At 37.3% G+C, this 24,885-nt stretch overlaps 2 protein-coding genes across 3 annotated transcripts; one reads left to right on the top strand and one right to left on the bottom strand.

Annotated features, from left to right (window-relative positions):
* Positions 1-507: 507 nt before the first annotated feature.
* Positions 508-24,885, bottom strand: LOC124933068 (protein RER1B-like). 2 transcript variants are annotated; one of them, XM_047473796.1, is made up of 4 exons: positions 24,721-24,885; positions 23,973-24,342; positions 23,637-23,817; positions 508-728 (listed from the first exon to the last, which is right to left on the bottom strand). In XM_047473796.1, exons 2-4 carry the CDS (start codon positions 24,320-24,322, stop codon positions 675-677), a joined length of 585 nt encoding a protein of 194 aa, XP_047329752.1. In that variant the 5' UTR covers positions 24,323-24,342; positions 24,721-24,885; the 3' UTR covers positions 508-674. The 2 variants fall into 2 exon arrangements, with proteins under 2 accessions (XP_047329752.1, XP_047329751.1); XM_047473795.1 differs by lacking the exon at positions 508-728 and adding an exon at positions 23,313-23,524.
* LOC124933066 (phenylcoumaran benzylic ether reductase POP1-like) lies at positions 21,277-22,694 on the top strand. Its single transcript, XM_047473793.1, has 5 exons — positions 21,277-21,515; positions 21,580-21,714; positions 21,857-22,094; positions 22,180-22,383; positions 22,472-22,694. The coding sequence occupies exons 1-5, from the start codon at positions 21,282-21,284 to the stop codon at positions 22,636-22,638; spliced, it is 978 nt and encodes a 325-aa protein (XP_047329749.1). The 5' UTR covers positions 21,277-21,281; the 3' UTR covers positions 22,639-22,694.

Genomic DNA, 24,885 nt, shown 5'->3' with positions numbered 1-24,885 from the left:
GAACCTTTCCTGTTTTGTTGGGTAGGGTTCTACTATCAAAATAATTTATTCTCCAAGAAAAAAAATATAGTAAATTATACTTAATTCAGTTTTTAAGTTATAAACTTTGTAAAATAACAAGCCCAACTCTTGGTACAGATTGAGACAATTGGCAATCTCCTTAATGCTCATTCAGAATTGATATATGGAGCTCAAAAATGGAAAGGATACCAAATTTGTTCAGAAAGAAATGAAATAATTCTAATAAATGAGCACAACATCACCGCATATAGAAAAGAGTCTCTATCTACCCAACAAAACTAAGAAAAGTCTCTGTAATGGTAATGTCTACACGTTATAATGCAAAATAGGATTCAACTTTATGTACAGTTCTTAACATTGCTAAATTTTGTTTGAAAAACCCGAATATTTTGATGCAAATGTTTGTTGTCTAACAAAAACAATTATGATTTCCCTATTTTGTGACATTTTTAATGAGAGATTATAAGTCATTTTATATTGATTTCCAAGAAAGGGACAGTTTGAATGAATCCTATTACAATACTTGAGAATCAACAAATACATACTACAACTTTCTATGACCAATGAAGAAGTGTATTATCCCAAATGTCTTTTTGCTTCTTCTATAATCGATTGAGATTGCCAACACTTTCCCTGGCGATGAGTAAAAACCATCAGTCTCCTCGAGAGCCACTGGTGCTGGCGTAAGACTTCTTTCCGGTATATTTCTGGTGAGAAGGAAAGGGGGTAGTTTTATTACACAAGAAGATTACAATTAGTCAAAAGAACTAAACATCACAAATATTCTGTTATATATAAGAAGATTGATTACCTGCTTCCCAATGTTCAATGGGATATATCTGTGCTTGGTCATATGCATGCTTTGTCGCTTCATTGCGAGCACGAATAGAACGAACCAGTAGCAAAGCAGTATAGGCCAAAAAACCGGTAGATTATCTACTGCCCATATCCTTCAATTGTGTTGGTGACCATTTCTCGAGTCCGTATTTATTTCATTGCAGTAAAAGTCATATCCTTCAATTGTGTTGGTGACCATTTCTCGAGTCCGTATTTATTTCATTGCAGTAAAAGAGTTGATGATGTTGGATTTGGAGTTCGTTTTTATTTTTCTTATAAAAAGTTTTTTAGATTTATCATTCATCTAGAGGTCTTTTACACGTATTTTTTAATGATTTTTATGGTTTCACGCTATTTTGATTATATTTGTAGATGGTGAGTTATTATTTGACAAAAAAAATTTGATGTTTGTTATCAACACTTGGACAAAGATAAATTTACTGTCGTTCAGAATTTTGGATAGAGATTCTTCTAACACTTAATTAGTTTACTCGGCTTCACCACCACTCGTTACAAATTGTTACATGATTAGTGATTTAGTTTCATTATAAACTTAATCTTGACAAATTTATATCATATAACGTCTATATTTATTTTTTTAGACGTTATTTTCTATTATTTGTAAATTAATACTCTATTTGTTACTCTTAATTTGATTTAATAAAAAATAATTCTTTATAAAAATAAATTGATAAAATATTTTAAGGAAAGTCCTAAATTTATCATTTATCCCATTTAAAAATTATATTCGTTGTACAATATTAATTACAATTCCTTTTAAAAATTATTATAATAAAAAATGAAAGTAAATTATTTTTATTTAATAAAAAGATAAATGTGTATTAGATGAAATACTTTTAAGTGAAAAGTGAATAAATATTTAATTTTTAATAAATTTGTAAAAGAAAAAAAATTGAAAAGAAAAGGGTTGGTTACACCCACGGGTGTCACGGTATAATCTATATCCATTCAACAACCATAAATTCAGTGGAATAAATTATCCAAAATATTCAAGATTTCTTTTTCCCAAGAAGGATTTTTTAAACTAAAAATTATTATATCCTATTAAAAATTTGAAACTTGCTGATTTTTTTTTTAAATCAAAACATCTCATATTATTTTTTATTATTATTAAAAATTAATATGATTGTCATATTCATTACCCTACTTCAACTTAAGAGGGTCTTAATAATATTTTGTCTCGCAAACACAATTTTTTTTTTTATACTTGAGTTACATTAATCAATTAAAAAATATTTTTATATGTTAACTATGTTGAATTAAAATTGATATTGAGGTGAAATTTTAAATTAAATTGTTTGTTTGGTAGAATGTCAAAGTAGATCCAAAGGTTGAATATTTTAAATGAGTCAAAGTTAACTAATTAAGATAACTTATTTAAAATAGAGAGATGATATTCTCAACCACAAGTTAGCGAAAGCAAGGCCACGAATCCTACGTGGCCTTGCCAGCTAGGAGAGAGAAAAAAAATAAAAATAAAATTGAAATTTTTTATTTCCCCCCAAAACCAAAAATCCTATTATTTCTATATTTTTATTTCCCCCCCAAACCAAAATCTTATTCTTTCTCTCTCTTTTGTTTCATTCTCTCTCTTTCTCTTTTGTTTCATTTTTCCTAAACCCACCGGCGATTCTCTTCTTTCATTTTCACCGACTTCTCTTCCGATCGATCGAAATGGTAAGACTTCTTCCGTTAATGAAACGTTTCATTTTTTCCCAAAACCAAAACCCCCACGACAATCTCTCTCTTTATTTTTCGTTTCCATTTCCCAAAACCCAACCCACTGTCGATCTTATTGAAACATTTCATCGACTTCTTATCTTCCGATCGATTGAAATATAAAGTCTTTTTTCTTTCTTTCGTTTATTTTCTGTTCGAAATGATTGTCATATCAATATTTATGTTTAACGTTTATGGTTTAGCTGCTGCATCGATTTAGATTAGAGTTCTAAAAGATCTGGATCTTCATACATGACCTACAAATCAAATTAACATTACAATAAGATTATTGACAAGAAATGCTAGTTTCGGGACCAGAAAAGATGGTTTCGAGACCAGAAAAGCTGGTTTCGGGACTAGAAAAGTTGGTTTCGGGACCAGAAAAACTGGTTTCGGGACCAGAAAAGCTGGTTTCGGGACCTGAAAAGCTGGTTTCGGGACCCGAAATGAGTAGTTTCGGGACCTGAAACGACAAAAAAAAAATATATAAATGAGTGGTTTCGGAACCCGAAATGAGTGGTTTCGGGACCCGAAATGAGTGGTTTTGGGACTCGAAATGAGTGGTTTCGGGACCAGAAATGAGTGATTTCGGGACACTTTTTTTTTAATTTTTTTAATCTGAAACATTATAATTAATCCTAGAAAATCAAAAATAATTGAAGATAGTGTTATTATACTAGAAATTTACATAATTAAACATTTATTTACAATGTTACAATCTGTCATTTATATCGCATTTAAAATACAACCTACAATTTGAGAGATCTCAAATAATCTCATTTCTTCATTAACTTGATCAATAAGAAGATTTGGATCTTCATACATGACCTACAAATCAAATTAACATTACAATAAGATTATTGGTTTATAAAAAAATAAAATAGCAATAAAAGATCGTATAGAAACCATTTCGGAGTTTGAAATCACCCTAAAATGGTGATTTCGGGACCAAAAATGCTGGTTTCGGGACCAGAAAAACTGGTTTCGGGACCCGAAACGGCAATTTTTTTTTTTTTTTTTTTGGAAATGAGTGGTTTCGGGACCAGAAATGGTTTTTCTTACAACCTAATTGAAATTAGTTCTGCAACTAAACCCATAACAACAGCCAAACATTATATAATCATACTTTCAGGTCTCGAAATCACATTTTCGGGACCCATAACAGCCAAACATTATACAATCATACTTTCGGGTCTCTAAACCATCCATTTACGGACTCATAATGCAGCAAATACACAATAATCATAGTTTTCTATCGTTAAAATCATTAAAATCCCTAACTCTAACCGCATAAAGCTAAACGATCTTCAAATCATTAAAATGATCTACGATTCTAAAAGAGAAAATGTTATTTACCTTGTCCTTTGAGATCTGGGAGATTTTGAAGTCTTATATGGAGATGTACCTGGACCACCAGCCTGAAAAGATAGTATGAAGTGAATACGAAGGCAGACAATGAAGTGAACATACACGAAAGAGTTCTCTTACCATTTTCGATCGAAATAGATGAAGAAAGTAGAAGAAGTCGGGGATGCCGGAGAGAAAAATCGCCAGAGAAAAATCGGGGTTCGCCGAAAGTGATAAATGAAAATAAGAAAGAGAGGAAAGAAGAAAGAGAGGAAAGAAGAAAGAGTGGGAAACTGAAATATTTATTTTTTTTATTTTGTGTTGCTTTTTCTCTCTCCTAGCTGGCAAGGCCACGTAGGATTCGTGGCCTTACTTTCGCTAACCCTTCGTTGGGTTTATCATACCTCTTTAAAATATGTTAGGATTATTTTTTTGTATTATCATGTTTAAACTATATATGTTGATTCCAAATTTTAAGTGTATTGTTTTTTTCTTTCAAACCTACCACAAAATGTATCCCTTCCCTTTATTATTATTTTTTCTTTTGGTCAAGATTAACATATGTAATTATTCCCTTTCTTTTAAAATGTATAAAATATGTGGATAGTGATTGAGCAATTGATCTTGGTTAGTTGGCTTGTGTGCTTTCCCTTCTTACTTTAAGAATGATTAGGACTCCATGACTTTGACGAGATTAGGAAGTTGCTAGGTTTTTCATCTATATATAAATCCACTTATATATTTGAAGTTAAATGGAGAAAAGATGGACTATGGATTGATGAAATATACTTTGATTAAAGATTATTTTCCATTTTAATAATAACACTCCAAAAGCTAGCTTAGCCAATTACAAATAATGTAACATAGATATCATTCTAAACATTACTCACTGACTTACAAATGTTGATGTGGGTGGTATATCCCGATGGATGCAACCACAAAAACCATCATGACAATAAGGAGGATATCGACCACAAAACTTATAACATTCATTATATTTCTCACAACGTTGTTTTTGAATGTTGATATGACAAGCACAAGCTCCTCTATTGTACAACGGAGTACTTCCCGCGCACACCTTAGTGCAGTCCTCAAGAGTCTTGCGAGAAATATCTCTACCCGGAACAAAGCCTTCTACATGTCCCACTACAAAAACAAAATGAAAATATTATAAATAATTGTTATATAACAATATTCAAACAAAATATGCAAAGATATTAGAGAAATACAAATAGTAGAGATGAAAAAAACGACAAAAATGGTCATGTTGATCAATAATCCACGTCTTTCCATGGCTATATGTTAAAATGTTTATAGAGTTGTAGTAATCTTAGCAAACCGGTGACCATATATATATCCCCGATATTATGAGAAAATATTGCTAGAATTATATACTTTCTAAAATGTGATTCTTGTAATATTCTATATAATAATTTTTATTGAATTTCTAAAAGTGATACTTTATTGTTATTATATTATGGTAATCATAATATTTTTTTATTAATTAAAGTCAAACAAAATATGTAAAGATATTAGAGAAATACAATTAGTATAGATGGAAAAAATGACAAAAATGGTCATGTTGATCAATAATCCACGTCTTTCCATGTTTATAAAATTATAATAATCTTGTTTATAAAATTATAATAATCTTAGCAAACCGATAACCATATATATACATGATATTATTAGAAAATATTGCTACAATCATATCTTTTCTAAAAAGTGATTCTTGTAATATTCTATATAATAATTTTTATAGAATTTCTAAAAGTAATACTTTATTGTTGTTATATTATGATAATCATAATAATTTTTTATTAATTAAAGTCAAACAAAATATGCAAAGATATTAGAGAAATATAATTAGTATAGATGAAAAAAATTGACAAAAATGGTCATGTTGATCAATAATCCACGTCTTTCCATGTCTATATGTTAAAATGTTTATAAAGTTATAATAATCTTAGCGAACCGGTGACCATATATATATATATACCCGGTATTATGAGAAAATATTGCTAGAATTATATACTTTTTAAAAAATGATACTTTATTGTAATATTCTACCTAATAATTTCTATAGAATTTATACTTTATTGTTATATTATGATAATCATAATAATTTCTTATTAATTAAAGTCAAACAAAATATGAAAGATATTATATAAATACAATTAGTAGAGATGAAAAAAATAAAAAAATAGTCATGTTGATCAATAATCCACGTCTTTCTATGTCTATATTTAAAATGTTTATAAAATTATAATAATCTTAGCAAATCGGTGATCATCTATATATATATATATTATAAGAAAATATTGCTAGAATTATATATTTTCTAAAAAGTGATACTTTTTTTTTTAATATTCTACCTAATAATTTTTATAGAACTTCTAAAAGTGATACTTTATTGTTGTTTATATTATGATAATCATAATAATTTCTTTATTAATTAAAGTCAACCACTATGTTCGAACAAAGAGTAAATAGTGGTCCCTTCCTTTTATTATTGGTGATGTGAGAAAAAAAACATACTAACAAATAATTTAATTTAATTTTTTTAATTTGTAAAAATGTAAAAGATGAGATTGGATCCTCATTGAGGATTTCTGTTCTTATTATGGAAGGGCAAAATAATCATTAATAAAAATAATTTACTATTTTACCTATTACCTCATTCTCATTGTGAAGGGAGGTAAAAGTTAAAAGTTTGTTTATATTGAAGGAAAATTATAAACTTATAAAATTGAAAATGATAATATTGATGATAATATAAAGAGAAATTTGACAAAATAACTCTAAAAAAGGGGTTAAATACATCGGTGACCAGCACATAAATTAAATTGTGTTGGTGATCACTTGATTTTTTTTTACTAAAATACTTCCCTCCTGTAACGCGAAGGGACGGATCGTTGTTAGGATCGGGGACGCCCTTGGAGGACCGGGGTATTTTCCGGTTTCGGTAAGGGTGGCCGCTTACAACACACACTTTGGTGATAGTCCGGTTAGAGACTATAACCGTTCTCAGCACTGTACAAACTGTCACAGACTCTTGAACCGGGTTCAAGGGCGGAAATGTCTGTTTCAGGTTGAAGCAACGAATGCGACTTTAGATGATGTTTAAGAAGGAGTCGGTTTAATGGATGTGAGTGACCAGTTTTAGGAGTATGATTAGTTTGAGGTTAGGCTGAGTAATAAAAGCAAAGGAAAGAACACGAGACAAGGATTTGTTTATGGATGTTCGGAGCAAACCCTCCTACGTCACCCCTTCTTCTCAGGTTATGATAAGGATCTCCACTAACTCTTTAGAGTTACAACAATACTGCCGGTCGAGCCCAACTTCGCTACTCGCCGGTTACACCAAACTCACACTTTGATGTAATACAACAACTCAACAAAAACAACACACAAAGAGCTTCCGGTTTTAGACACACCGGTTTTACAGTATATAGGACTTTATCTCTCTAGAATTTAATGCTTTTACAACTTTCAACTACTTCTGAACTTCTTCGAACTGCTTCTTGCATTAAATGAAGACGTTTGATCTTCCTTTTATAGTTGAAAGTAGCCAACGGTTACTTTCTTCTCTCTCCTGCGGATTGGTCGATCATCATCACGCCTGCTGCAGAAAAGGTTGCTTGCACGCTTCACTTTCCTCAACACCTGGCATTCATGCAGGCAGCTCTGAGCAAAAGATGACGTAGCCGGTTTTCAGATTTGGACACGTGTTGAACATGCACTTCCGGTTGTCAATTTCAGATCAATAAAGCATCATTGCTTTCCTCGCATGCTTCCGATCGGATCCGATCTTCTTTTATTCTTTCAAGACACGTTTCTTCCGTCATGGTACGTCACTCTTGAAGTTTGAATCTTCTGACTTTTGTTCTGAACCTTCCGGTTTTTGTGTCTTGTGCAGTATGATCCGGTTGGAATGAAAGTTTCTGTCTTGGCTAACCGGTTGCTTGAGAAAGTGAAAACCGGTTTCTCTGATCTTTAACTTGATCACTTGAAACTGGTTTCTTTGAAGTAGTAGCAACCGGTTTTGATACGCCAACCGGTTCATACGGCTTTGATCTGTACCTGCACATGAAGGTTAACTTCTGTTTAGTTCGTCTAGCCGGTTCCAAAAATTAACTTACTTAATTTTTCTATCAATTTCTCCCTTTTTGATTATTTAGAATAAATATTCAAAAATTGTAATGTGTGGCCGGTTCCAAAATTAATCTACTTAATTTTTCTATCAATTTCTCCCTTTTTGATTATTTAGAATAAATATTCAAAACATGTAGTATATGGCCGGTTTTGAAAAATTTGCTTACTAGCCAGTTAGAAAAATTAATCTACTTAATTTTTCTATCAATTTCTCCCTTTTTGATTATTTAGAATAAATATTCAAAACATGTAGTATATGGCCGGTTTTTGAAAATCATGTGTTTTGATTGTTTTTGAAAAAATGTTTCAAAAGCATGAGTTTGATTGTTTTAGCAAATATGTGAGAACTTATCAGAAAAAGCAAAGTAATCAAGTTCTGAGACATAGTAAGGTATAATTGTTTGAAGTAAATAACGAAAGAGATTTAGGGCTTGGATGGTCCCCCCTTGTGAAGCTCTTTTTCCTTTTCCTTCTCCAACTGTCTTCTTTCTTCTTCTTTTCTTGCTTTCCACTCTCTATCACGTCTTTCGGCATCAATCAGCACTCCGGCCCATACACTTGAGTGGCCGGTGCCCCTATTCTTGAACCCAAAGTTGGTGCAGACCGGTTTCGGTGGTGAAGGCGGTGGAGCATTAGAAGGTCTGAAGCTTGGAGTTGAGGGTGATCCTGTGGTTGCCCTTCTCTTTCGCCGGTTAAGTTCCTCAGCATCTTCTTCTTCTTCATCAAGCGGTGGCGCATTTATCACGACCGGTAAAGCTGTTGTTCTCTGTTCTGCCCGCTTGATCACGTTCTTGACTGCGCTTCGCTTCTTCTTGTTCCTTGTATCCATTGAGTGGGACGATTGAACCGGTTGGAGTTTCTGGACGTTGGCTTGTTCTTCTTCGTTGCATTGTTGGGCAAGCGCGAAGTCATTGTCTTCAATCTCCTTCTGTAACCGTTCCCTTTCTATCTCTTCCTCTTGCAATTTCTTTGCGGTTTCAGCATCCGTTTCGATTTGCGTTAGAGTTGTGGTGACTTGAACCTTGGACATTTCCCCGATCTGAATGGCCATTGCTTGCAGCATGTCCAATAATGGAGCGGTTGCGGTTTGGACGGATTCGGCTATCAAGGCTTTTACTGTTGTCTACATGGCCGTGTCCATCATCGACTTTAGAGAGTTTGACAGGTTGGCCTCAGCCGTTGTGATTCTTTCGTTGGTTGTTACCTTAAAATTTCCCAGGCATGAATCAACAGTTTCAGCCACCACTTGCTTAATCTGATCAATTTCCGGGGCTTTGACCGGTTGAGAGGATTCTTGTTCCAGGTTTTCAGAGGTTCCGAATGTCTCACCACTCATAAAGAATGGTTTGCTTTGATATAATTCGGCATTGTTGAGTTGGCGTTGGCAACCTTTCCTCCACTGCTTGTCAAGATGATCAAGATTTTGCACAAGCTTTTCTCGTACCGCAATAAACCGTTCGGCCATCCTCATTTCAATCGGGTTTAGCGTCGATCCTTGAGTTTCTTGAAATGCATTCTCCACTGCCTGTAGCCGGGCGTTTTCAAGGATGACTGCTGCTTTGCTAAAAGCCGGTTGAATTAGGTTTGTGTTAGCTAGCTGAAGTGCCTTCTCTTCTAGCTTGACGAGCTTATCCCAATGCTTATTACCATTTAGACTTGGAGCCATGTCGGATAACTTGGTTTCGCATCTGAGCTTCACCCACAAGATGTATGGAGCCAATGCATCACTCGCACCTTTGTTCATGTCTTGAATAAGTTCCTCGAAGATCTCATTCTCTTGCTCTGCGGTGAAGATGACTTCGTCTCCGGTTATAACTTCCTGTTGAGGATCGATTTGCAGCGTGCCCGTTCCGGTTACCGTTGTATCTTCTATGAGAATCCCTTTGCCTTTGTTTACTTGAGTAGAACCTTCAGGTGTTGTGACCGGTTGCATTTCTGAGGTTGTCTTCCTTCCTGCGGAACCGGAAGGTTCCTGTTCTTCATAATTTCCCTTCTGAGCCGGAGGTGTGATCTCTGTTGATTTGGTCGTCTCTTCGACCGGTTGAGCTTCTGTCTGATCAAGTATCTCAACCTGATCATCTGGCTTCCGACGACTTGAAACATCATCCTCTTCGGTTTCCTTTGTGATCTCTTGGACCACATTATTGATTGCTTCTGAGGTATTCAAGCCCACATCGGCCAATACCTCTCCAACTCGTTTACTCGGTAACTTGGAGGTTTCAGAGTGAATGCTTACCTCTGCTTCCTCCTTGGAGATTGACTTGTTCTCCTTGCTCCCCGAAGATTCGGTTTGCCTTGGAGAATGGGATGGAATGGGAACGGGAATAACTGTGTTGATGGGAATGGGTTGGAAGACATCTGCGGTTCTTTCCGGTGGATTGTCCGAGGAAAGCGTTTTCTCGGAGTCTGCCGGTTTCTTTGAGCTCTTCTTCGCAGCTACCTTCTTCCTCATCTTCGGTTCTGGTGGAACTTCGGCTTCGACCGCCTTTCTTGATGGTTTCTTCTGTCTGGTTTCTTCTTCAGCCGGAGCCGAGGAACTGGCTCCCTTGGATGACTTTGTCCTTGAGGATTTATGTTTTATCGTCTTCTCCGGTTTTTCGATCATGGACTCGGAGTCAAGAATGGTGGAGATCGGAAGCGGTTTGCCTTCACCTAGTTCCACGTTGAGGAACTCAAGAATTTTGACGATTTGCATAGCAAAGGCCTGCACCCGCCCATCTTTCTTTATCATCATTTGACAGAATTCTTCGTAAATAACGTATCCCCAGTCTACCTTGTCACCTCGGACAATAGCCAACAGCATTCTAAGTTTCAGTTTTGTGAGGTTGTCGAAATTACCTCCCCTTCCCTGGATTGACCGGGCGGTGACAGTTACCAACCATCTATATTCCGGTTTCATCTTACTTCTCCGGCTAGAGTGGAGCACCAGATCTTGACCTGAGAAGGAGACCACTAACCGGGCAGCATTTGATTCTGCATCGGTTAAGTCAATCTTTAGGTCCGAACCTGTGTTGGGCAGACCGAGAGCTTCAGCAAAAAGCTCTTCGGTAATGAGAATGGCCTTCCCGTTGACAGTCGCCGAGACCTTCCTCTTCGACAGTGTCGCCGTCGCCAAGAACTCCGTCACCGCCGCCGGATAGACGATGAACGGGCCAGATAGAAACTTTTCCAGCCCAGAATCCCTCAAAAGTTGAAGAACAGCCTTGTTCTTGTCTTCGGCGTGTTCATCGATATCTGAGAAATCAACTTGTAACATCCACTGGAATGGAGCTTTGGTTAGATCCATGATGATTTTTGGAAAGAACGATGAAGATCGGAGAGATGAAGATTTGAAGATTTGAAGATTTTGTAGAGAGAGAAAGCATAGGTATTGAATAGGGTGATATGAACTTATATATGTGGCGGTTCTGAGCGGTTTGAAGATGAACCGTCAATTCGATGCTTTTGGCGCCAATTTTCCCTCCAAAAGTTACTGCCGTAACTTTCGGCGGTAAAAGCGGGATTTCAGTGGGCGGTAAATTTTGAGAGGTAAAACTGTGGGCAGTTTAAGTTTTCAAACTTTCATTTTTGCTTGAAGGTCCGGTTTTACTTGACGACTTGCTAACCGGAAGTTTTAGGTTAACTTTAACATTTTGTATGAGTTTTTAGAAAACCGGAAGGAATACTATGAATGAAAACCGGAGATTTTGAGAATTAAAATATTTCATTAATATATAAGGAAAATGGTTAACATTGGGGCGGTTCTGGTCGTACATCAAAATGACCAGAAACCAGAAAGAAAAAAGAAAGAAAGAAAGTTAGTCTTCTGTGAACCATCCTCCTTCCATCCTCCTTTCATACCATTTTTCAATGGTGTTTTGAGGAAACCGTTCCTCAATTCTTGACGTAAACCTATAAATCATGTCTATGGTGATGGTGTTGGATGGTCCAACCGGAACACCGGTTCCAAGGTTACGACGCTTGGACATCAGAAACCGGGTGATTTGAGGAGCGTAACTGATCCGTCCTCTTGCACCGGTCATAAGCTGCTTCAGCTTGTTGTAGAGGTAGGATGCCCAGTTGATGGCGGAGTTGCGGATGATGGCTATCATAATGTCGAATGCCTCCCGGCTGTAGTTCTGGTTGGGCATTCGGCCTATGATAGACCTTTGGACCAGATCGTGAAAGAGCTGGTAGTGAGGAGCGAGATTTTCTTTCTTCCCAAAATCCTTGATAGGAGTGTAGGAAGAAGAGAAGATCTTGAAAAAGGTTTCCTTAGCCGGTAAGAACGGCGTTGGAAAATCAGAAAAACCTTCGGTTGGAAGGTGAAAGAAGGTGGCGAATTCCTCCTCGTTGAACTGGAAGAATTGGCCGTCGACGATGGTGCGGATGCTGCCATCATCTAAAATGTGACCGTTGTTGAAGAATTCATACACCTCCTCTACGAGGATGGTGTCTGAACCCTTAAGAAAGCCCTGCAGCCCAGAATCTATAATATGCTGAAAAATGCAATCATAATAAGCGCTATTTTTGATATCTTCAAATTCGATAATGAGAGTGTTTCTTAGCTCGGCAGACATGATGATGAGTAGTGAAGAAGATCTTGAGAGGGTTTTTGAGCTTTCGAGTTTTAGAGAGAAGGGGTGCTTGGAGGCGTGTTTTGAAAATGAATAACATCATCCCCTTTTATAGCCTGGAATGAATGAGAGCATTTAATGATAGGATTTGAAAAATCTAGCCGTTTATGCTTAGTCATTAATGTCTTTGTGATTTTTCCAAGAGAATAAAGGCATGTCTTGTCTAGTCAAGTCAGGCATGCTTTTTGAGAATGAGAATTTGTGTTTCCAAGAGTGATATGATTTTGTTTTGATATGACACATTGAATATGTTAGATTTTGACTTGAAAAAGGAAGGAAATACGATTCATTAATTGAGGTACAAAACCGGTAGTACAGCAAAATTACCGGTTTTGTAAGAAAAGAAATAAAAGAAAGAAGAGAGAACAGGTTAGACGTTTGATGACTCAGCCGCTTGAATTCTTCTGGCTTTGACAGCTTTCCACCGGTCGATCATCTCTTGTACTCTTTCCTTGGTGAGCACATGCCTTGGATGAAGAGAGACGAAGGGTCCGGAGTGGATGTCCAAACTTGCACAGAAACCGCTCAGCTGGGGAGCGTAGCCGGTTTTGTTGGAAAGGAGCATCTTCTTCAGGTTACTGAATGATCCAGGACCAGTTGACCGGTGTCCCAACCGTTACAGCGATCATCATCTCGAAAAGCCTTTGAGTGTAATAGTAACTTTTCTCTCTGCACAAGACAGATTTTCCCAGAATCTCGCAGAGAAGCTGGTACTTATGAGAAAATTGATTTTTGGCACCCCAGGGTTTAACCGGGATATCTGATCCTGAGAACCGGCGACACATTTCTTCCATTGTCACCGGAGAGTAGGTTAGATCGGTTACCCCTTCATTGGGCAAACCACAATATACAGCGAAATCCGTCTCGCTGAATAGAAACTTTTGACCGTAAACTTGTGCAACGATGATATCTCGGTGCACTTCCTTTCCGGTTTGGAAAAGTTCTTCGATTACGAGGTAGTCAAGGATGAATCTATTCTCAAAGAAACTTCTTAGCCCGCTCCTTTCTATGGCTAAGAACATTTCCTTGACTTCATGATCTTCATATTGGTAGATTGAATCAAAATCTGCCAATATGATTTTCTTTGCTAAGGAGTTGGTGTTCATGTTTTTGAGAGAGATGATTTATCTCAAAAATGAAACTTGTGAATAGTGATTTTGTGAAGTTTTTGTGAAGGATTGTAGTTGGTTTATATAGCCCGGGGTTTGGCTGATATTAATGAGGTTTTAAGCATGCTTGATGATGTCATCAGCTACTTAATAGACTTAACTTGTTGAAGTAACTATAGTCTATTTCCAAGGTAAATCTAATTATTACTAAGATAGCAATGATGAAAAATATCTATTGACAAGATGTGAGTCTCCCTCTCTAGATGATGGACATATGTCGTCATCTTGATTGTGGTAGACTTGTTTTTATTAACTACGGGCTTCATTTTTCAAAGTATGCATGAAAACTCAGTTAGTCATCCCAGGTTAACCGGAAAAGTTCATTCCATCAGACCAAAATGCATTTGTACTAAGCGGTTTTCCATGACCGGTTTTAGTAGGATATTTCCATTTGTGAAGAAAAGTTGATTAATGTCAACAGTTGTTCAACTTTGGATTTGACTTATCCACTTTAGCCCGGTTATTTCAACCGTATAGTAAACATACATTTGATTCGAAATTATGAAGTGATCGGGCATAACCGGAGACTTCCTCCCGGTTAGCATACTTGATTTATTAATGGCCTATTTGAATATGGCTTGAGAAGATTTTAACTTCTCCCTGAACACATATCCCGGTTTCTTACATGCATACATGATGATTATATCAATTGATTAATGTTAGTAAGTCCCAAGATATTTCGAAAATGTGAAAACTTAGCTTCCTGTAGCGGTTTCGTGAAGATGTCCGCTACTTGTTGCTCGGTCGAGACATATTCCAGCCGGATGTGTTTCTCCTGAACATGCTCCCGGATGAAATGGTGTCGGATGTCGATATGCTTTGTTCTTGAGTGCAACACCGGATTGTATGTAATCGCTATGGCGCTGATGTTGTCACAAAAGATTAGAGACTCCTTTGCTTCTATTCCGAAATCCCTTAGTTGCTGTTGGATCCAGAGGAGTTGTGCACAGCAGCTTCCAGCCGCTATGTACTCCGCCTCTGCGGTTGAGGTTGCAACGGATGTTTGTTTCTTGCTGCTCCAAGTGACTAACCGGTCACCCAAGAACTGACAGGTTCCACTTGTACTCTTTCTGTCGATTTTGCATCCTGCGTAATCGGCATCTGAATAGCTTATAAGGTTGAAGCTTGAATCTTTTGGGTACCAAAGTCCCACTTCTTGAGTTCCCTTTAGATATTTTAGGATTCTTTTGGCCGCCGTATAATGAGACTGCTTTGGATTTGCTTGGAACCTCCCGCACACTCCAACCGTAAATAGAATATCAGGTCGACTGGCAGTTAGATATAGCAGCGATCCGATCATTCCTCGATATGCTGTGATGTCAACGGCTTGACCATCATTATCTTTGTCCAGCTTCACGGAAGGACTCATTGGCGTAGCCGCTTCGGCACATGTATCCATCCCAAACTTCTTCAGCAGTTCGGCTGTGTACTTCGGTTGGCTTATGAAGATTCCGGCTTCAATCTGCTTAACCTGAAGTCCTAGAAAGAAACTCATTTCCCCCATCATACTCATTTGAAATCTATCAGTCATCATTTTCGAAAATTTGTCACATAATTTTGGATCGGTTGACCCGAATATGATATCATCAACATAAATCTGAACAAGTAAAATATGTTCCTTCCTTTCAAATTTGAAAAGTGTTTTGTCTACCGAACCTATTGTAAATTTGTGATCAGATAGAAATTGTGTTAAAGTATCATACCAAGCTCTTGGAGCTTGTTTCAAACCGTAGAGGGCTTTATTCAGCCGGTAAACGTGATTTTCATGTTCTAGATTTTTAAAACCTGGAGGTTGGTTAACATACACCTCTTCATTTACTTTACCGTTTAGAAAAGCGCTCTTAACATCCATTTGATAAACTTTAAAGTTTTTAAAAGCTGCGTATGCTAAAAATATTCTAATTGCCTCAAGTCTAGCTACAGGGGCAAATGATTTTTCAAAATCAACGCCTTCTTCCTGTTTATAGCCTTGAGCCACTAACCGGGCTTTGTTCCTCGTAATTAAACCGTCTTCATTGAGTTTATTTCTGAATACTCATCGTGTACCTATAACCGGTTTGTTTTTCGGTCTAGGGACTAAGTACTAGACTTTATTTCTCTCAAACTCGTTTAATTCCTCTTGCATTGCCAAGATCCAATCTGGATCTGACAATGCTTCATCCACCTTTTTCGGCTCAATTTGTGATATGAAAGCAGAGTTTCCATAGTGATCCAAATTTTGTTGCCTAGTTCGGACGGGTGAGGATATGTTACCTATTACTAGTTCAAGAGGATGGTTTTTGTTCCTTCTGAGGTTAATCCGAGACGTGTCTACCAAGCTTTCGGTTGGCTGATCAAGGTTAGACTGATCGGTAGGTTGAACAGAGTCAGACCGACCGATCTCTTCAGTAGAAACTGAAGCATCAACTTTCTGCGGTAAAGCAGCTTGATCAGGCTGAATTTCAGCATCAACCGCTTGGTCCTTGACAAAGCGTCTGTAAACCGGAACCTCGTCTTCATCATCAGAATAGATATTGAAATTTTCCATTTTGTTGTGAAGGTCGAAGGGTAATGCAGTGTTTCGTTCAACCGATTCATCGAAAACAACGTGTGCGGTTTCTTCAACTGTTAAAGTCCTAGTATTGTATATTCTGTAGGCTTTACTCACAGCTGAATATCCCAACATTATTCCCTCATCGGATTTAGCATCAAAAGCGGTCAAGTAATTCTTGCCGTTATTGTGAACAAAGCATTTACTACCAAAAATTCGAAAATACCGTACACTTGGAATTTGATCAAAATAAATTTCAAAAGAAGTTTTCGAAAACCGTTTAGTTACTAAAGATCGATTTTGTGTATAGCAAGCGGTATTGATAGCTTCAGCCCAAAATTTCTGAGCGATACCCGAATCGCCTATCATTGACCTTGCGGCTTCCTTGAGAGATCGGTTTCTTCTCTCAGCCAGGCCATTTTGTTGAGGAGTTCTGGCACTAGACAACTCGTGCCTAATACCGGAATCATCAAGAAAAGTAGTTAAATTACTGTTTATAAACTCAGTTCCTCTATCACTTCTGATTTTGTTTACTCGAATAGATTTTTCATTTTGTATTCTCAAAATCAGTTTAATCAAGTTTGGAGTTGCTTGATTCTTAGAGGCTAGAAAAGTAACCCAAGTAAATTTGGAGTAATCATCAATAACTACCATAGTATAATGCATGCCTCCTAAACTAGTTACTTTAACCGGACCAAACAGATCCATATGCAAGAGTTCTAAACATCTTTCAGATTGATAATTTCCTTTATTTTTGAAAGATGATTTCACTTGTTTGCCCATTTGACATGCAGCACATACTTTATCTTTTGAAAACTTAACGTTTGGAAAACCGTGAACTAGTTCCTTGGAACAGATAAAGTTAATAGTTTTGAAATTCAAGTGATTTAACCGTTTATGCCAAAGCCAGTTTGGATCATTTCCGGCTATCATACACACAGGTTTTTCGAAATCAGTTTTCCAATCAACTTTGTAAATGTTTCCTATCCGGTTACCGGTTAGAAGAACATCGTTGTTTTGGTTTTTAACTAAGCATGAGTTTTTATGAAATTCGACTTTGTAGCCCACATCACACATTTGGCTTATGCTTAACAGGTTAAAGCTTAGTTTTTCTACCAATAATACATTACTTATGGATAATTCACCATGGACAATCTTACCCTTGCCCACGGTTTTACCTTTTGAGTTATCCCCGAATGTGATGACTGCTCCGGTTTCGTACTTGATGTCTGTTAGGAGCTCCTTGTTTCCGGTCATATGCCTTGAGCATCCACTATCTAAGTACCATTCCGAATTCTTTAGCCGGTTGCTTCTCCTGACCTGCAACAAACAATTATTTACACCTTTTTGGTACCCACATTCAGTTGGGTCCATGGTTGATTAGTCCCTTTGGGATCCAGACTTGAATGAGTCAGATCACTTTCCCGGTTATTGTTTTGATAATATTTGGCTTAACTTCTTGGCTGTTGCTCAAGAATGCCTTATGTGGTGGTGGACTTCTTTGATGTTGGGTTTTATTAGATTTACTTGGTTTCCGGTTGACTTTCCTTCTCTCAGGATGAAGCCATTTTTCAGATTCGTTAGGACTTACATATTTAAGCGTTTCTTCCGGTTTTAGATCATTTTCGGTTTGTGAACTCTTGACAAATTTTATAAATGGAAGATTATTTTTCGTGAGTTTCATCCCGTTAGGTTGTTTTGTTTCATTTTGTTTATTTGGTTCATAACCGATACCATACCTACACTTCGGGTGCCTTTTGTAGTTACACATTTGTTTCACTGCTTGACGTGATCTCTCCCACGCAGCCGTGACGTACATTGCTCGTTCATCGGTTTCGGTTACCGGTTGAACTATCTTCTCATTATCTGAGAATAGTTCATCCGGTTCATACATTTCGATTTCACACGTTTTATCATATACATTATTTATTTGTTCGGTTTTAGTTTCTTTTGGATTTGGTATGTAAGCAGATATGTTTCTGAACTCAGCAACCATTTGGTTGAGTGCAGAAACCAGATCTTCTTTGGTAAACTCATCAGAGGAAAAGTCAAATACCTCTTCGTCGTTTGCCATGAAGCAGGTTACTTTCTCTTCACCATCTTCATTGTCGGAATATGCCCACTCGCTTCCACCATCAGATGCAATGAGCGCCTTTTGAATCTCCTTTCCTTCATCAGCATGTTGATCATCGTTTCTTCGGTAGTCGTTTCGTTGGTTGTTGTTGTTTCCCCGATAATTGTTCCCTTGGTAGTTGTTTCCCTGATACCGGTTGCTTTGATAATTATTCCCTTGATAATTATTTCCTTGATAGTTTCCTTCCGGTTTTCTATCGTCTCTTCTTGGTTTTCTACACTCTGACCTGAAATGTCCAAAACCATCACAGTTATAACATCTCTTGTTTGATTTATCTACATAGTTATAATTAAAGTCATTGTTAGATGGTGGCTGGCTCTTCTTCATGAATTTCCCGAATTTCTGAGCTAGCATCGCCATCACATCTTCGGTAATTTGATCGGTGTTTTTGACTGGAGCCGGTGCGGTTGATACTTGAGCCGCCGGTTCCACCGATGTAACCAAAGCTCTAGTTGCGGTTGATGTGGATGCTTCATCTTCGATCCGAGACTTGATCTCGAATTCGTAGGCTTTCAAGTCCTCAAACACATCATGCAACTTCATCTGCCCAAGAGTGCTTGACTCCCTCATCACCATGGTCTTGATATCCCACGTGCTTGGCAAAGATCTTAGGGCTTTGATGATCACTTCTCGGTTGTCATACTTATTTCCGAGTGTTTGAAGCTCGTTGACTACACTGGTGAACCGGTTGCTGAATTCCTTCATGTTTTCTCCCGGTTTCATCCGTATATTTTCATATTTTTGTGTAACCACCAGGATTTTGTTCTCCTTGGTTCTTTCGTTTCCCTCGTGGATCTGAATGATCGTTTCCCAGGCTTCCTTTGCATTTTCACACTCTGATATTTTATTCAAAGTGTTATTATCTATAGCCTTATAGATGTGCCTCATGCAATGATTGTCCAGGTTACTCCGTCTTCGATCCTCACTCGTCCATTGGTTTTTCTCCTTGTTGATCTTGATCGGTCCCTCTTTCAGGACTCGGCTCATCTCATCATCTAACGTAATCAGATGTAGATACATCTGTTTCTTCCAACTGCTAAACGCTTCGCTGTTTAGCATTGGCGGCTTGTCGTTGTGGGTCATGCTTCCCATCTTCTTCGGTTGCTTGAGTGCTAAGAACCTCGCTCTGATACCACTTGTTAGGATCGGGGACGCCCTTGGAGGACCGGGGTGTTTTCCGGTTTCGGTAATGGTGGCCGCTTACAACACACACACTTTGGTGATAGTCCGGTTAGAGACTATAACCGTTCTCAGCACTGCACAAACTGTCACAAACTCTTGAACCGGGTTCAAGGGCAGAAATGTCTGTTTCAGGTTGAAGCAACGAATGCGACTTTAGATGATGTTTAAGAAGGAGTCGGTTTAATGGATGTGAGTGACCGGTTTTAGGAGTATGATTAGTTTGAGGTTAGGCTGAGTAATAAAAGCAAAGGAAAGAACACGAGACAAGGATTTGTTTATGGATGTTCGGAGCAAACCCTCCTACGTCACCCCTTCTTCTCAGGTTATGAGAAGGATCTCCACTAACTCTTTAGAGTTACAACAATACTGCCGGTCGAGCCCAACTTCGCTACTCGCCGGTTACACCAAACTCACACTTTGATGTAATACAACAACTCAACAAAAACAACACACAAAGAGCTTCCGGTTTTAGACACACCGGTTTTACAGTATATAGGACTTTATCTCTCTAGAATTTAATGCTTTTACAACTTTCAACTACTTCTGAACTTCTTCGAACTGCTTCTTGCATTAAATGAAGACGTTTGATCTTCCTTTTATAGCTGAAAGTAGCCAACGGTTACTTTCTTCTCTCTCCTGCGGATTGGTCGATCATCATCACGCCTGCTGCAGAAAAGGTTGCTTGCACGCTTCACTTTCCTCAACACCTGGCATTCATGCAGGCAGCTCTGAGCAAAAGATGACGTAGCCGGTTTTCAGATTTGGACACGTGTTGAACATGCACTTCCGGTTGTCAATTTCAGATCAATAAAGCATCATTGCTTTCCTCGCATGCTTCCGATCGGATCCGATCTTCTTTTATTCTTTCAAGACACGTTTCTTCCGTCATGGTACGTCACTCTTGAAGTTTGAATCTTCTGACTTTTGTTCTGAACCTTCCGGTTTTTGTGTCTTGTGCAGTATGATCCGGTTGGAATGAAAGTTTCTGTCTTGGCTAACCGGTTGCTTGAGAAAGTGAAAACCGGTTTCTCTGATCTTTAACTTGATCACTTGAAACTGGTTTCTTTGAAGTAGTAGCAATCGGTTTTGATACGCCAACCGGTTCATACGGCTTTGATCTGTACCTGCACATGAAGGTTAACTTCTGTTTAGTTCGTCTGGCCGGTTCCAAAAATTAACTTACTTAATTTTTCTATCAATTTCTCCCTTTTTGATTATTTAGAATAAATATTCAAAAATTGTAATGTGTGGCCGGTTCCAAAATTAATCTACTTAATTTTTCTATCAATCGTCACACAAAATAAATGCATGTGAAAAATCGAGGATTATCGTGCCATTCGCGTATGACAGAGTAATTTCGTTAAAATATTTTGAAGTGATAATATTAATACGTCCGACACAAACTCATTTAAAGCTATTTTTATGGTCATTTTGTCAAATTGAAGTTATTTTTACAAAATTATTAGAAATAAAATTGTTAAACAAATTTTTTTTATAATGTTTTAAAATCCTGTTATAATAGATTATAACAAGTTGCCTTTTAACATTTTATGCCAGAGATTCAGGTTTGTTCGATAATCAATCAAAAGAATATGGCGGCTGCCACCGGAAAGAGTAAGATTCTCATCATCGGCGGAACCGGCTACATCGGAAAATTCATCGTGAAAGCAAGCGCCACGGCTGGTCATCCAACCTTCGCTCTTATTAGAGAGACCTCCATTTTAAGTCCAGCCAAGGCCCCCATCATCCAGGCTTTTAAGAGCTCTGGAGTCTTTCTCGTTCATGTCTGTAAGATCTAAATTCACCTTCCAATGGGATTGTACTTGAAATCCATGGATGTTTGCACAGGGTGATTTAAATGATCACGAGGGTTTGGTGAAGGCGATGAAACAAGTGGATGTGGTGATCTCTGCCGTTGGTAAAGATCTCTTACCAGAACAGACCAAGATCATCGCCGCCATTAAAGATGCTGGTAACATCAAGGTCGTATATATGAATCTAAATTGTATTATATGCTTCTCAACCCTTCACTGTGTTTCTCATCAAAAGTAGATCCAGATTAAACTCTGCTGTTGTTGTCTTCATCTATAAAGAATTTATGAGCCGAAAATGACACGAATTGCAGAGATTCTTTCCATCAGAATTTGGAAACGATGTAGATCGAGTCCACGCTGTTGATCCAGCAAAATCGATGTTTGGTGCGAAATCTATGATCCGTAGAGCCGTTGAAGCAGAAGGAATTCCATACACCTATGTATGTTCCAACTTTTTTGCAGATCGTTTTCTTAAAACTTTGGGACAACCTGGAGCTATGGCTCCTCCAAGAGACAAGGTTGTCATCTTTGGGGATGGAAATTCTAAAGGTAACAGACACGAGAATTCTTTATCTGAAAGACACCAACACAACATCCCATTACTATAACCTCGTGGTTTCATTTCCTCTTTCAGCTGTCTTTATCGAAGAAACAGATGTTGGGACCTATACGATAAAAGGCGTGGATGATCCAAGAACCTTGAACAAAATACTTTACATTAGACCCACAAGCAACATGGGCTCACTCAACGACATTGTATCCTTATGGGAGAAGAAGATAGGCAAGACTCTTGAAAGAACATATGTGTCTGAAGAGCAACTTATTGAGAACATCCAAGGTAAGTTCAAAATGAAACAGACCAGACCAATTATTGTGGAAGTGAGTCTATCAATATAATTAACAAGAAACTGTTTTGTTCCTTTCAGAAGCTGGTTTTCCAAGAAACGTGGTGTTATCGCTCTGCCACTCGGCTTTCGTTAAAGGGGATCATACAAACTTCGAGATTGAAAGTTCGTTTGGGGTGGAAGCATCGGAACTCTATCCTGATGTTAAGAACACTACTGTCTCTGAGTATCTTGACCAATTTGTGTGAGAATAAGATGTTATTGTTGTTGATGGATGAAAAGAAAAAAAATATAATTTGAGCCAGGCACAAAGCTGCTTAAGAATTTGTAGTTTTTTTTAAATTAAGGATGCAAAATCTGGGCAACTTGAATGGAGAAAGTCCCAACTTATTACATCTTTGCTCCACTCACTAATGAACCTTTCCTGTTTTGTTGGGTAGGGTTCTACTATCAAAATAATTTATTCTCCAAGAAAAAAAATATAGTAAATTATACTTAATTCAGTTTTTAAGTTATAAACTTTGTAAAATAACAAGCCCAACTCTTGGTACAGATTGAGACAATTGGCAATCTCCTTAATGCTCATTCAGAATTGATATATGGAGCTCAAAAATGGAAAGGATACCAAATTTGTTCAGAAAGAAATGAAATAATTCTAATAAATGAGCACAACATCACCGCATATAGAAAAGAGTCTCTATCTACCCAACAAAACTAAGAAAAGTCTCTGTAATGGTAATGTCTACACGTTATAATGCAAAATAGGATTCAACTTTATGTACAGATCTTAACATTGCTTAATTTTGTTTGAAAAACCCGAATATTTTGATGCAAATGTTTGTTGTCTAACAAAAACAATTATGATTTCCCTATTTTGTGACATTTTTAATGAAAGATTATAAGTCATTTTACATTGATTTCCAAGAAAGGGACAGTTTGAATGAATCCTATTACAATACTTGAGAATCAACAAATACATACTACAACTTTCTATGACCAATGAAGAAGTGTATTATCCCAAATGTCTTTTTGCTTCTTCTATAATCGATTGAGATTGCCAACACTTTCCCTTAAAAACCATCAGTCTCCTCGAGAGCCACTGGTGCTGGCGTAAGACTTCTTTCCTGTATATTTCTGGTGAGAGGGAAAGGGGGTAGTTTTATTACACAAGAAGATTACAAATTTACAATTAGTCAAAAGAACTAAACATCACAAATATGCTGTTATATATAAGAAGATTGATTACCTGCTTCCCAATGTTCAATGGGATATATCTGTGCTTGATCATATGCATGATTTGTCGCTTCATTGTGAGCACGAATAGAACGAACCAGTAGCAAAGCAGTATAGGCCAAAAAACCGGAACGTCAAACATGGAAAATAAGGTCATGCAAAAGGCTACACAGAATGCCTTTGTAATAGCATACCTGAAAAACCAAATTGATTGTGAGCAGTGAACACAATTACATTTTGAAACATACCCTAAATTGATTATGACCAGGTAAGTCAAAAGATTCAATATTTTAGTCTATGAACAATCCCTACTAGAGTATACGCTAAAGAAACATACGCTAATAATTACCAGAACTTAAACTCAGGCAAGCGCCGAATGAAAGGTTTGAATTCATCAGATCCTTTGGTGGGTAACTTAGGGCCTTCAGAAGGCTCTAGATCGGGATCAACAAGAGGTGACAGAAAACCAATCAACAAATTCAACATATAGATCCCAAGACCATAGGTGACGACATAGAAACCTTGTAAATAGAAAACACGAAGAGCATAGATGATTCCCAAAACAAAGGTTCCGATCCACCTATAGACAGAATGAGGAGTTGTTTTATCCAAATAAAACTGAAATACCATGGATACATCACGCTTCCATTTATTCATAGACACTGTCGCAGAATCGCCATTCCCTCCAGTGCCCTCCATGGAAATAGCAACTTCAAACCCTACACATAAAAAACCAATCGCTCCATTCAATCAAATTAACTGGATCGTGAGATGATACCAGTTCCATTCCAGATCAATACGGATTTCCAAGTGTAATAAATTTATGGTTTTGAATATCTGAATATCAAAATCAGCAGTAATCCTAAGAAGATTCACTCGTTGGTTGGGAAATTAGAAGGTAAGAATTAGAGTCTGCTATTGATGAACAGAGAAAAAGCAAAACCCTAAGTATCGAAATCATATCTCTACTGAACAGATCCAAAATCAGAAACTACATCTAGTATCTAGTAGAAAGAGAAGTTGCAGTATGAGCAGAGATTTCAGCATAAATCGGAAAAAAATGAAAAGGAGATCCGAGCTCCGGAAATGGGAAATACCTTAAATAAAGAAGCTTCACCCGAGATTTCTCCGAGGAAAGAGTAGCGTTTATCAATAAAGAAGGAGAGAGAGAGAGAAGAGAGAGAAATGGAGAGTTGAGATACTAGACCAGGTCACCCTACCCGTCGCTCAACTCAACGGCGAATCTCTGCACCGAAAATATT

This window comes from Impatiens glandulifera, chromosome 3, assembly GCF_907164915.1.
Source record: "Impatiens glandulifera chromosome 3, dImpGla2.1, whole genome shotgun sequence".
NCBI classification, from domain to species: domain Eukaryota; kingdom Viridiplantae; phylum Streptophyta; class Magnoliopsida; order Ericales; family Balsaminaceae; genus Impatiens; species Impatiens glandulifera.
The sequence above is the reverse complement of the archived record's forward strand: the minus strand, read 5'-3'. Positions and strand labels throughout refer to the sequence as shown.

Coding starts and splice junctions, on each gene's coding strand:
- LOC124933066 (XM_047473793.1), top strand. CDS start 21,282: ATGCCAGAGATTCAGGTTTGTTCGATAATCAATCAAAAGAATATGGCG. Junction 21,715..21,856: donor AAGATGCTGGTAACATCAAG/GTCGTATATATG, acceptor CACGAATTGCAG/AGATTCTTTCCATCAGAATT. Junction 22,095..22,179: donor TGGGGATGGAAATTCTAAAG/GTAACAGACACG, acceptor TTCCTCTTTCAG/CTGTCTTTATCGAAGAAACA.
- LOC124933068 (XM_047473796.1), bottom strand. CDS start 24,322: ATGGAGGGCACTGGAGGGAATGGCGATTCTGCGACAGTGTCTATGAAT. Junction 23,818..23,972: donor TTGCCTGAGTTTAAGTTCTG/GTAATTATTAGC, acceptor TTGGTTTTTCAG/GTATGCTATTACAAAGGCAT. Junction 729..23,636: donor CATTGAACATTGGGAAGCAG/GTAATCAATCTT, acceptor CCTTCTCACCAG/AAATATACCGGAAAGAAGTC.